Source organism: Aquarana catesbeiana, linkage group LG03, assembly GCF_042186555.1.
Source record: "Aquarana catesbeiana isolate 2022-GZ linkage group LG03, ASM4218655v1, whole genome shotgun sequence".
In the NCBI taxonomy this organism is placed as follows: domain Eukaryota; kingdom Metazoa; phylum Chordata; class Amphibia; order Anura; family Ranidae; genus Aquarana; species Aquarana catesbeiana.
The window spans coordinates 662533678-662547555 of record NC_133326.1 but is presented as its reverse complement, the minus strand read 5'-3'; the positions used below and the strand labels follow the sequence as shown (position 1 = coordinate 662547555).

General features: G+C 44.7%; 1 protein-coding gene across 1 annotated transcript in view; it reads right to left on the bottom strand.

The window, feature by feature from the left end:
* LOC141133429 (complement C3-like) overlaps positions 1–13878 on the bottom strand; it is a 731058-nt gene that overhangs the window by 291677 nt on the left and 425503 nt on the right. Inside the window, exons 21-22 of the mRNA XM_073622815.1 lie at positions 9241–9447; positions 7969–8035 (exon numbers count right to left, since the gene is read on the bottom strand). Coding sequence (XP_073478916.1) covers positions 7969–8035; positions 9241–9447 — 274 coding nt within the window. The remainder of the gene's footprint in view (positions 1–7968; positions 8036–9240; positions 9448–13878) is intronic.

Here is a 13878-nt window from a genome sequence, read left to right as displayed (position 1 = left end):
GTTTTTTAAGGAGCCCCCCCGAAGCGGAAGAATCCTATGGCTGCTACTTAGCCAGCAGGCTTCTTCAGATGGATTGGGAGCAGCGCCTCATTTGTGAGCGCCTATTTGGGGAAACTATCCATAAGGGGCTGCAGGGCACGCTAACACAAAACACCCAACTACATGAGGCAGCCCCCCCTCCTCCTCCTCCTCCTCCTCCTCCTCCTGCCACAACTGAAACACCAGAGCCACAGCCTCAAAAGAAGGCTACAGGGAAGGCTGCAGGGCAGCGTGGAGGAAAGGCTGCAGGGAAGAGAAGAAAGTGATGACCTGGGTTCAGTCTGGTCTGACAGAAGACGCAGGCTGTTGTAGGACCACAGTCTGGGGACATCTAGATCATCTGCTGGTGCTGTTGATCTCTGGGATTCTTGGACCAGATTGTGCTCCCTCTTATATGGACTCCGCAAGATCCCAATTTTCTGGTACACCGACTTTTTCCAGCGTTGACTTCCTCTTTATTTTATTTTGACCATGAATAAATGGATCTTTTTTTGAGTTTAGCAAAAGACTTTATGTGTTTTCTTTGAAATCATTGATTTTACACACAATGTTAAATTAACAAGGGACAACAATCTCATTGAGTTTGGAAAAAACACACCAAAAATACATTACTAATGTTAATAATGTTCAAGTGGTAAGTCTTGAAAATAAAAAAATTTACATAACCAAAAACGGTGCTTTGGGTTAACTTTATCTAAAAACTAAAAAATAATCACTATAAAAAAAAACAGAATAATGGGTTCTTTGTGGTAACTTTACAAACCTAAAAAAAAAAAAAAAAAAAAGGGGAAAAAGTATTATTAGTATGGAAACATTGTTTTTAAAATGCATACTATATCATTCATGAGATCAAAGAGAAAAAGAATCCAGAAATCAGTTTGGGAGAACTCTGATTATGAACAGCAAAACACCTTCGTTCTTTAGAGCCTTCGTAAAGAAGAAATAAAATGCGCTGCATTCAACGATCACAGATTTTGCAGCGTGATGAATGTGCTACCTACAATACGAACACTAGTTTTACTAGACCGAGTGCTTCCGTTTAGTTTTTGCTTATGAGCATGCGTCGTTTTTTTGTCCGTCGGACTAGCATACAGACGAGCGGACTTCGGGGTCCGTCGTAGTTACGACGTAAAGATTTGAAGCATGCTTCAAATCTAAAGTCCGTCGGATTTGAGGCTAAAAAAGTCAGTTGAAAGTCCGGAGAAGCCCACACACGATCGGATTACCAGCCAGCTTTAGTCCGTCAGCGTCCGTTGGACTTTTGTAGACGAAAAGTCCGACCGTGTGTACGCGGCATTAGTGGGGTGCGTCCACCTCACAGTGTTCAGCTAAACCTACAAGCTAGTGGGGTGCGTCCTGCTCACAGAGTTCAGCTAGATCCGTTTCTGTTATCTTCTTACTGACAGGCAGGCTTGTCTTGTTACAGTAAATACAGCTACCTGAAGAAAATTGCTTGTGTTCTTTTGATCCTATTAGTACCACAGTCAGGCAGCTAGACTATTTACAGTTAGTGCAGTGCGTCCTGCTCACAGTGTTCTGCTAAACCTACAAGTTAGTGGGGTGCGTCCACCTCACAGTGTTCAGCTAAAGCTACCTGTAGAAGGTTGGTGGTGTTCTCATACTACAGGCAGGCAGTTGATTTTGCTAGCTGCAGTATCAGTATATATATATATATATATATATATATATATATATATATATATATATCCCAGCTTAGTGCAGCTACAGGCCATTAGTATGTCTGGAAGGCCAAGAAGGAGAGGCAGACAGTCACAAGCCAATAAGAGAGGGCAAGCAGGCTCTGTGTCTAGTGCTGGTCGTGGAGACGGTGCATCCTCATCAGCACGTGGCCATGGAACACGCTTGGCCTTTTTTTCGGCAGCTGGCCATGTTGAGCTGCAACATGCGGAAGACTTGGTCGAGTGGATGACCAAGCCGTTCTCATCCTCCTCATCCTCTCTCACCCATGCCCAGGGTACTTTGTCTGGCAAAGCAGCGGCCGCTTCCCTCGGCTCAATGTCATCAGTGACTCCTTCCCTAGCCCCACCATGTCCTCCTGAGGAGTCCCTCGAACTGTTTGACCACAGTGTTGGGTACATGCTCCAGGAGGATGCCCAGCGTTTGGAAGGCTCTGATGATGATACTGAGCTCGATGAAGGCAGTAACACGAGCACGGACAGAGGGGGTGCCCAAGAAGGACAGCAATCTGGCAGTCATGCTCCCCCTGCTGCAGCATACTGCCAGGTTTGCTCCAGTGATGAGGAGGGAGGGGATGATGAGGTCACTGACTCAACGTGGGTGCCTGATAGGAGAGAGGAGGAGGAGGAGGAGGAGGAGGCGGCACATCACCAACGAGGCAGGATGCCCTCCAGGGGCCAGCCTAAGGGCAGCACATTGACTGCATCACACCCCAAAGCTCCACATGTGCAGGGCGCTGCAGTCTCTGCGCGTTATTCAAAAAGTTCTTTGGTGTGGGCCTTTTTTGAGACGAGTGCATCAGATCGCACCGCTGCTATTTGCAACATATGTCTCAAGTGTATCTCGTGTGGCCAAAACATCTCCCGCTTGGGTACCACATGCTTGACCAGACATATGTTGACCTGCCATGCAGTTCGTTGGCAAGCGTATCTAAAAGACCCACAACTAAGAACAAAGAGGACCTCTCCTTGCTCCTTATCAGCTGAGATTTCCAACCCCACTAGACCTTCAGTCCTCTCTGAGACCTGCACTGAGAGGAATGAAGGTGTAGAATTAGGTGTGTCACAGCCACGTACTTGTGGGCAATCTGATTTTGGTACACCGACGTCAGATTGTACCAGGCAAATTTCCCTGCCCCAGCTGCTGCACCGCCGAAAGAAGTTTGCTCCCAGCCATCCACATGCCCAGCAGTTGAATGCTATGGTTGGCAAAATTGCTAGCACTTTAACTGCTGCCTTTTCAGTTGGTAGACTCTGCCCCCTTCCGTGAGTTTGTGGAATGTGCGGTTCCTCAGTGGCAGGTACCCAAATGCTACTTTTTCTCACGGAAGGCGATTCCGGCTCTCTACCAGCATGTGGAAGGCAATGTCCATGCCTCGCTGGACAGGGCGGTCAGCGGTAAGGTGCATATTACCGCTGACTCATGGTCCAGCAGGCATGGACAGGGACGTTACCTAAGTTTCACGGCGCATTGGGTGACTCTGCTGGCAGCTGGGAAGGATGCAGGACAAGGTGCAGTAGTGTTGGAGGTTGTTCCGCCACCACGCCTCCAAAATGCTAATGATTGTGACACACCTCTCTCCTCCACCCCCTCCTCTTCTTCTTCCTCCATGGCCTCTTCCTCGGAACCAGCGGTGCTCCGTAGTCGTTCAAGGGGCTACGCAAGTACGCAGACCAAAAGATGCCATGCGGTGCTTGAGCTGGTGTGCTTGGGGGACAGGAGCCACACTGGGGCAGAGGTTCTGTCAGCTCTACAGGGGCAGGTTCAGAGGTGGTTGACGCCACGCCAACTTAAGGCAGGAATGGTGGTTTGCGACAATGGCACTAACCTCCTCTCTGCCCTCCGACAGGGATAAATGACCCATGTGCCCTGTTTGGCTCACGTCCTTAACTTGGTGGTGCAGCGGTTCTTGGGCAGGTACCCGGGCTTACAGGATGTCCTGAGGCAGGCCAGGAAAGTCTGTGTGCACTTCCGCCGGTCATATAATGCCAGTGCTCGGCTGACGGACCTCCAAAAGGAGTTTAACCTGCCCAGGAACCGCCTAATCTGTGACATGCCCACCAGGTGGAACTCAACGTTGGCCATGCTGCAGCGGCTGCACATGCAGCAGAGGGCCATCAATGAGTACCTGTGTGACTATGGCACCAGGACAGGGTCAGGGGAGCTTGTTTTTTTTTCCCCACGCCAGTGGGCCATGATCAGGGATGCATGCACTGTCCTGTCACCATTTGAGGAGGCCACGAGGATGGTGAGCAGTGACAGTGCATGCATCAGTGACACTGTCCCCCTTGTCCACCTGTTGGAGCACACGCTGCGTGGAATAATGGACAGGACACTTGAGGCAGAACAGAGGCAGGAAGAGGAGGACTTCCTTAGCTCTCAAGGCCCCCTTTATCCAGACAGTGTTCCTGCGTGCCCGCCGATCACACAGGAAGAGGACGAGGAGGAGGAGGAGGAGGAGGAGGAGGAGGAGGAAGATTGTGTCAGTATGGAGGTGGAGCCTGGCACTCAGCATCAGCAGCAGTCTTTAAGGGATCAGTCCCAAGAAACACATGGACTTGTACGTGGCTGGGAGGAGGTGGCTGCGGACCATGTCGTCCTTAGTGACCCAGAGGACTCCGGACCGAATGCCTCAGCAAACCTACGCTGCATGGCCTCCCTGATCCTGCAAAGCCTGCGTAAGGATCCTCGTATTCGTGGTATCAAGGAGAAGGACCAATACTGGCTGGCAACCCTCCTTGATCCACGTTACAAGGGTAAGGTTGCGGACCTTATCTTGCCATCGCAGAGGGAGCAGAGGATGAAACATCTTCGGGAGGCCTTGCAGAAAGGTCTGTGCAACGCGTTCCCAGAGACTGGGAGGTTACAAACTCCTGTTTCTGGACAACGTGTTGCTGAGGCTTCGGTCAGTCAAAGAAGGAGCGGTGGAGAAGGCGGCCGTCTGACCGATGCGTTCAGACAATTTTTTGGTCCGCAGCCCCAAGGTATGATCGGTTCCAGCAACCATCGCCAGCGTCTGTTTTACATGGTGCAGGAATACCTAGGGGCAAGATCAGACTTGGACACCTTTCCCACCGAAAATCCTCTGGGTTACTGGGTCTTGAGGATGGATCACTGGCCAGAGCTTGCACAGTATGCAATTGAGCTACTGGCCTGTCCTGCATCCAGCGTTCTTTCGGAACGCACATTCAGTGCTGCTGGAGGCGTGGTAACCGATCACAGGGTGCGTCTGCCCACTGACTCGGTCGATCGACTGACCTTCATAAAAATGAATCAGTCTTGGATCACCACCAGCTACCAAGCACCTGATGCTGATGTAACCGAATAATTTTATTTCAAATCTCATATCCCTTCAAAGACTGCCTATGCTGATGCTGAGTGACTATCCCTGAGTAATTATCCTCTTCCTCCTCAATCATCACGCTGATAGCTTGTAAAAAAATTTTTGGTTCTGGGCGCCACCACCAGTGCCTAAGGCACAATTTTTCAGCCCCTGTTTAACAGGGGCGTGTAATTACAATTTTTGATGTAATACTTTGCAGCAGGGCTCGTTCCTGCATTCCAACTAGAGTGTCTGTGAGGGGTTGCAGTGTTGTGGCACCAGCACCAGTGCCTAAGGCCCATTTTTTTTGCCCCTGTTTAACAGGGGCGTGTAATTACAATTTTTGATGCAATACTTTGCAGCAGGGCTCGTTCCTGCATTCCAACTAGAGTGTCTGTGAGGGATTGCAGTGTTGTGGCACCAGCACCAGTGCCTAAGGCCCATTTTTTCTGCCCCTGTTTAACAGGGGCGTGTAATTACAATTTTTGATGCAATACTTTGCAGCAGGGCTTGTTCCTGCGTTCCAACTAGAGTGTCTGTGAGGGGTTGCAGTGTTGTGGCACCAGCACCAGTGCCTAAGGCCCATTTTTTCTGCCCCTGTTTAACAGGGGCGTGTAATTACAATTTTTGATGCAATACTTTGCAGCAGGGCTCGTTCCTGCGTTCCAACTAGAGTGTCTGTGAGGGGTTGCAGTGTTGTGGCACCAGCACCAGTGCCTAAGGCCCATTTTTTCTGCCCCTGTTTAACAGGGGCGTGTAATTACAATTTTTGATGCAATACTTTGCAGCAGGGCTCGTTCCTGCGTTCCAACTAGAGTGTCTGTGAGGGGTTGCAGTGTTGTGGCACCAGCACCAGTGCCTAAGGCCCATTTTTTCTGCCCCTGTTTAACAGGGGCGTGTAATTACAATTTTTGATGCAATACTTTGCAGCAGGGCTCGTTTCTGCGTTCCAACTAGAGTGTCTGTGAGGGGTTGCAGTGTTGTGGCACCAGCACCAGTGCCTAAGGCCCAATTTTTCAGCCCTTGTTTAACAGGGGCGTGTAATTACAAGTTTTGATGCAATACTTTGCAGCAGGGCTCGTTCCTGCATTCCAACTAGAGTGTCTGTGAGGGGTTGCAGTGTTGTGGCACCAGCACCAGTGCCTAAGGCCTAATTTTTCAGCTCCTGTTCAACAGGGGCATGTAATTACAATTCTTGATCTAATATTTCACAGCAGAGCCCTGTGAGGGCTTACAGTGTTGTGGCCACAGCAACACCTAAGGCCCAAATTTCTGCTGAGTATATAGGGCAGGACCCTACTTTCAAACAACTAACTTACAAACGACTCCTACTTGCAAACGGAAGGAGACAACAGGAAGTGAGAATAAATCTACCCCTAGGAAGGGAAATTCTCTCCTGTAAGAGTTAATATGGGAAAAACATTTCTCCTTTCCACTGATGCTTTCCAATCCATTGGGACAAAAAGTGAGGTGAAATCTTCTGAAGAGGAGGAAAGACAGCAAAACAAATGTCACAGGGGTGATAACCCTTCCCTATGTTTTCCAAAAAGCTTAAAAAAGATTTTTTGGCTGGAGCTAAACACGTTAAAAATGTACCCGTTCAAAATTACAAAGGGATTCTACTTAACAACAAACCTACAGCCTGTATACTGCTGTTCAGAGTATATAGGGCCTGGTGGCCCCACACCTTTCCTTATTTTAATTTGGGTGCGGGGTTCCCCTTAATATCCATACAAGACCCAAAGGGCCTGGTAATGGACTGGGGGGTACCCATGCCGTTTGTCTCACTGATTTTCATCCATATTGCCAGGACCCGACATTACATTAAACCCGCAAGCAGTTTTAAATGAGATTTTTTCCTTTAAAAATGACATTTGGTGCAGGGACTGTTCTAAACACGGGAAACACGCGTCACTTTACAGGCATACTATAGACACCCCTCAGGTACGATATTTAAAGGAATATTTCACTTTTTTTTTTTTTACTTTAAGCATCATTAAAATCACTGCTCCCGAAAAAACGGCCGTTTTTAAAAGTTTTTTTGCATTGATACATGTCCCCTGGGGTAGGACCCGGGTCCCCAAACCCTTTTTAGGACAATACCATGCAAATTAGCCTTTAAAATGAGCACTTTTGATTTTGAACGTTCGAGTCCCATAGATGTCAATGGGGTTCTAACGTTCGTGCGAACTTTCGGTCCGTTCGCAGGTTCTGGTGCGAACCGAACCGGGGGGTGTTCGGCTCATCCCTAATGTTCAGTATACTCATATGTTTCAGCAGCGGAGAGTGGTTATACATGTATATATTCACAGTGACATTACTGAAGTATTTTTATTATATAATGTGTTTGAGTTTTAGTTAATTTAACCTCACAGTGTAGTATTCATTTTAGTTAGATATTAATTAGAGATTTGTTATCTTATACAGCCAGACATGTTTTTCACTCTGCACAGCCAAATGGGTCACACACAGAGTTCCTGATTAAGCAAATCAACTTCCTGGTTTAACAAATTAGGTTCCCGTGTCAACTCTCTGCCTCCAGCCTTTTGACTTAACAGTGAATTAGCATCATCCCATCTGTCCTATAGAGAGCTTAGTTTGGGGGCAGAAATATTAAAGCAAAAAGTAGTAGAGTGATCTCTATGACCTACAGAGGTGTGTTTCTTAAGAACCTCTGGCTGAAATTACAAATGCTTTGGTGTTTAAAATGGTAAACATATACCAATTCCAACACTGTATTTAGCTGTCTGATTGGAGTTCTTCTTTAACTCAGGTATTACTTGTAAATGATGTCAACAGTATAGAAAGTAGGGCATCTAGGGTTAATGCATTATCTAGCTTTAGCTATAGGCAGTATCTAGCTATAGAACTATATGCCTGAAGATATTCATTGTATGGATTATACAGACCTTTTCCTTTTCTTTCTGGTTCAAGAGTCACAGACTTTAAGGCTCGGGTAAGACGCATTCCTTCTGGCTGAAAAAAGGTGCATGGGAATCATTTTTTGTGTTCTTTGTAGTAGTTTTGCAAATATTCTTAAAGTCATTGTAAATTGACAGGTACAGAAGAGCCCTGGGGCCATCCTAAAATTTATTAAACAAAATTCTGAAATTTAAAGTCACAATTCTGAAATTAAACATTACAATTCTGACTTTCAAAATCAGAATTCTGAGATTTAAAGTGAAAATTCTGAGATTAAAATGTCAGAATTCTGAAATTTAAAGTAAGAATTCTGAGATTAAAAGGTATAAAATGAGAATTAAAAGGAGATTTCTTAAGGGGTTTCTTGAGAGACTGTCAGTGAAGTTGATTAGTATGGCAATCAGAGAGATACTAAGAATTACTAAGAAGTTTTAATCTCAAAATTCTGATTTTGAAACACAAAATTAGGAGTTTTAATTTTAGAATTCTTTGAAACTCAGAATTCTAAAATTTGAAATTCAGAATTCTGAAAAACATTATGCACTCACAAGTCTAGTAAAGAATTATGCACATCACTGCGAGAGAGCAAGAGAGCGAGTGCTTGCAGTACACAGACAAGCAAGACTGGCCCAGCCGCTGTTGGATGGTAAGGTTCCACCACTGGGATAGGATGCTGATGCAGCTGGCTGAACAAGCTGTCTCCACACAGGATTGCCACTCAGGGCTCTTCCTCCTTTTGTGTCTTATCTAAAGAAGATAGGATGCGCGTTTCAGGAAGCAGATCGTCCACTTCGTCAGTCTAACTACTGGCTACCCTCTGGAATAAATATATACAGATTGTATATATAAGGCGTTGCTACATAGTAGTATTCTTGCCAATAAGTTTTCTTTGGTGTAATTTTATATACTCCCCATTGTCTGCTATTAACAACTCAATAACCCATTATTGGGTTATGAATTTGTACCATGGGCAATTTTCTCTTTTAAACTCAGTATTCTGCCTTTCTCAGAATTCTGACTTTAAAAGTCAGCATTTTGATTTGTAAATAGTTTTTTTTTTAGGATGGTCCCAGGGCTCTTCCAAATATAGATTGTGGACTAGCAAGAAACCCTGCTAAAATGGGCAAGTAACAGATTCCCCTGCTATCCCACTCCCAAACAACTTATATTTACTCTCCTTAAACTCCCCACTTTCTGCTGCTTCATCAGAGCCATTGCATAGACAGTAAAACACCACAGAAAAACAAATGGCTACTTACCACAACCTTCAGCTTCTTCTTGACACCATCTGACACTGACTGCCCAGCAGCCTTCACTTCTATGTCATGAAGGCCAATGGAGAGTGGCACAATAATGAATGGAACGGCCACAGAAGAATAAGGGGAAATGTACACTTCCTGACGGTATTTTTTCTTTTGGGTGGAGAGACTACAGAACTCAGGGTTGTAAGAGAGTTCCACTCTAACCTGCAATAAAATCATACACACTGGTAGCATAGCCTGAAAATATTGAAAAAAAATATGAACTGAATACATAAATACAGTATACTAACAAAATTTCCCTAAATTTGTACTAAAGACTTAATTTTTTTCCTTAAATAAATCTGTATGAATGAATTCAGCACAACCAAATATATTTTTTCCTTAAAAAAAAAGTCCTAGAACAGTAATATCTTCCTATCATAGCTGCAACTCAGCTTACCAGAACTTCTAGACAGGGAGTGTACCAACCTTACTTCAGTTATAGCCAACTGGTCCCATATGAGACAACCAAGAATCTCAGAGATCAGCTGACGTTTTTTATAGTCTTTAAGTTATATGTACAGTGCATCCAGAAAGTATTCACAGCACTTCACTTTTTCATCATTTTGTTATATTACAGCATCCTTCCAAAATGGATTCAATTCATTATTTTCCTCAATATTCTACAAACAATACCCCATAATGACAACATAAAAGAAGTTTGTTTAAAATCTTTGCAAATTTATAAAAGAAAAAAAATCACATGTACACAAGTATTCACAGCCTTTGCCATGGCACTCCAAATTGAGCTCAGGCACATTCTGTTTCCACTGACCATGTTTGAGATGTTTCTACAACTTGATTGGAGTCCTCCTGTGGTAAATTCAGTTGATTGGACATGATTTGGAAAGGCACACACCTGTCTATATAAGGTCCCACAGTTAACAGTGCATGTCAGATCACAAACCAAGCCATGAAGACCAAGAAATTGCAGACCTCCGAGACAGAATTGTATTGAGGCTCAGATTAGAATTGTGTCGATTTCCCAATATTTATGGCCCTGACTGTATAGCACACTAACTGTCTAATAGCACTGAACAGAGCCCTGTTCTATCTCTCTCCACACCACTATCACACTACAAATGTCCGCTATGGAAAGAATACTTTTATATTGTGGTGTGGGAGTAAGAGCAATGAGCCATGATTGGATACAGTCATAATGACAGCATCCAATCATGGCTCTGACAGTGCTCTGTGCCCAAACTGGGCGAAGCTTTCATTGCTTCAGCCAATCAGAGCTTGCAATGCACTGTGCGATGGTGCAGTGCATTTTTAATCATTCGGCAGGCCGAACAAACGGTTAAACTCCCCTATAATTCCTTGAATAAAGGACTCACCGCTCCAGGGGAATTAGCTCTGCCTGATAGAAACTCCAATCAAGTGCTAGCCCCGGCCTGCCTCCCCGGGTGTATTGTAGTAAAGAAGAAATGGCTGCACCGTAATAGATTCCAAATGTCGTTTATTAGTCAGCAAAATGACACCAGGAGACACCAACAACAGTCTTGAAGACGCATTTCACACAGTACAATTGTGCTTAATCATTACCTGGCTGCAGAGCCCTGATTACCATGGTCAGTTTGCATGCCTCCGTCATCTGCAAATCTCCTTTGTCCTCCTCCACCTCCCCCCCCGCAACTATCAGTAGAAAATTCAACTTTCAATAATGTCACTACCAGCCCCTCTCGTGTATTCAGCCATAATGCACAGTGTAAGTATTTTTTAAATTGAAGCCTCTAAATACCTTTTTCAGATAGCTTTAGGCCCGTCACGTGAGTCCCGGCTGCTCTGCACCTCTGATTCAGGGCTAAGACAGGAGGGGCTGAGTGGACAGCATGGCAGTCACGTGACCTCCCTGGCTGATGTCGGAGGGAGATCTCAGCTCTTTCCGCTGTAGCCCTGGATTGGAGGAGGAGAGCGGCCTGGAGTCACATGACCAGCCTGAAGATCTCTGAAAAAAAGGCATTTAGAGGCATTGAGACAGAAAAGTCAGTGTACAAGCAGCAGTCATGCTGCAAAAGGTCAGCCAGGTGATGTGCTATTTATTTGTTGCTGTCATTATTTGTTGGACAAGAACTCCTGTGTGGGCAATCCATGTATGTTGGACATTTGCTTTATTTTGCCTTTTAAGGGCTACCAGGCCCTTAAATAAAGTATGAACTGACATGAACACATCTACTACTAGAGCTACACATCTCTCAGATGACACTACATAAATTATTATTTCCTGGACCCAACCAGCAGAAGGTAGCAATTAAGGATGAGCCGAACCCCCTGGTTCGGTTCACACCAGAACTTGCGAACAGGCAAAAAATTCATTTGAACATGCAAACACGGTTAAAGTCTATGGGACACGAACATAAAAAATCAAAAGTGCTAATTTTAAAGGCTTATATGCAAGTTATTGTCATAAAAAGTGTTTGGGGACCTGGGTCCTGCCCTAGGGGACATGTATCAATGCAAAAAAAAGTTTTAAAAACGGCCATTTTTTCGGGAGCAGTGATTTTAATAATGCTTAAAGTAAAACAATAAAAGTGAAATATTCCTTTAAATTTCGTACCTAGGGGGTGTCTATAGTATGCCTGTAAAGTGATGCATTTTTCCTGTGTTTAGAACAGTCCCTGCGCAAAATGACATTTCTAAAGGAAAAAAGTCATTTAAAACTACTTGCGGCTATAATGAATTATCGGGTCCCGCAATACAGATAAAAGTAATTGAAAATAACGGCATGGGTTCCCCCCCAGTCCATTACCAGGCCCTTTGGGTCTGGTATGAATATTAAGGGGAACCCTCAAACCAAAATTAAAAGGAAAAATTGTGTGGGGGTACCCCCAAATTCCATATCAGGCCCTTCAGGTCTGGTATGGATATTAAGGGGAACCCTGCACCAAATTAAAAAAAAAATTGTGTAGGGGTCCCCCTCAAAATCCATACTAGACCCTTATCCAAGCACGCAACCTGGCAGGCCGCAGGAAAAGAGGGGGGACGAAAGAGCGCTGCCCCCCTCCTGAACCGTACCAGGCCACATGTCCTCAACATGGGGAGGATGCTTTGGGGTCCAAAGCACCATGTGGCAAGGGCCTCTTCCCCACAACCCTTGCCCGGTGGTTGTGGGGGTCTGTGGGTGGGGGGCTTATCAGAATATGGAAGCCCCCTTAAAATCATTCTTCTGCAAACACCATGCTAGCTTCTGCACACAACAGCCAAAAGCAAGTAACTGGCTTACAACCTTTATACAACCTCTGGCAAAAATTATGCAATCACCAGTCCCTGAGGATGTTCCTTCTGTTTATTGTTGTAGAAAAAAAGCAGATCACAGACATGGCCAAAAACTAAAGGCATTTCAAATGGCAACTTTCTGGCTTTAAGAAACACTAAAAGAAATCAAGAAAAATAATTGTGGTGGCCAGTAACAGTTAGATTTATAGAACAAGCACAGGGAATAAATTATGGAATCACTCAATTCTGAGGAAAAAATTATGGAATCACCCTGTAAATTTTCATTACAAACACTAATGCCCCATACACACGGTCGGATTTTCTCACGAAAAATATGTGATAGGATCTTGTTGTCGGAAATTCCGACCATGTGTAGGCTCCATCACACATTTTCCATCGGATTTTCCGACACACAAAGTTTGAGAGCAGGCTATTTTTCGGAATTTGAGATCGTGTATACACAAATCCGACGCACAAAGTGCCACACATGCTCAGAATAAATAAAGAGATGAAAGCTATTGGCTACTGCCCCGTTTATAGTCCCGACGTACGTGTTTTATGTCACCGCGTTCAGACTGATCGGATTTTCCGACAACTTTGTGTGACCGTGTGTATGCAAGACAAGTTTGAGCCAACATCCGTCGGAAAAAATCCTAGGATTTTGTTGTCGGAATGTCCGATCAATGTCCGACCGTGTGTATGGGGCATAACACCTGCATCAGATTAAATCTGCTTGTTAGTATGTAGGTAAAAAGGAGTGCTCACACACAAATGGGAGGAAACTGGAGTCAACATCTGTGACCGAACTGTAAGAAACCACCTAAAGGAAATGGGATTTACATACAGAAAAGCTAAAAGAAAGCCATCTCTGACACCTAAACACAAAAAAAAACAAGGTTACAATGGGCTAAGGAAAGGCAATCGTGGACTGTGGATGATTGGATGAAAGTCATATTCAGTGATGAATATCGAATCTGCATTGGGCAAGGTGATGATGCTGGAACTTTTGTTTGGTGCCGTTCCAATGAGATTTATGCAGACGACTGTCTGAAGAAAACATGCAAATTTCCACAGTCAATTATGATATGGGGCTGCATGTCAGGTAAAGGCACTGGGGAGATGGCTGTCATTAAATCTTCAATAAATACACAGGTTTACATTTAAATTTTGGACACTTTTCTTATCCCATCTATTGAAAGGATGTTTGGGGATGATGAAATCATTTATCAAGATGATAATGCAAAAACTGTGAAAACATTCCTTGAAGAAAGACACATAAGGTCAATGTCATGGCCTTAGAGATAAGAGTTCCTGCTTACAAGGTGAGCACACACTTATGCAGAGTAGGTGGAGTACACTAAAGGCTGGTCACATTGAAGA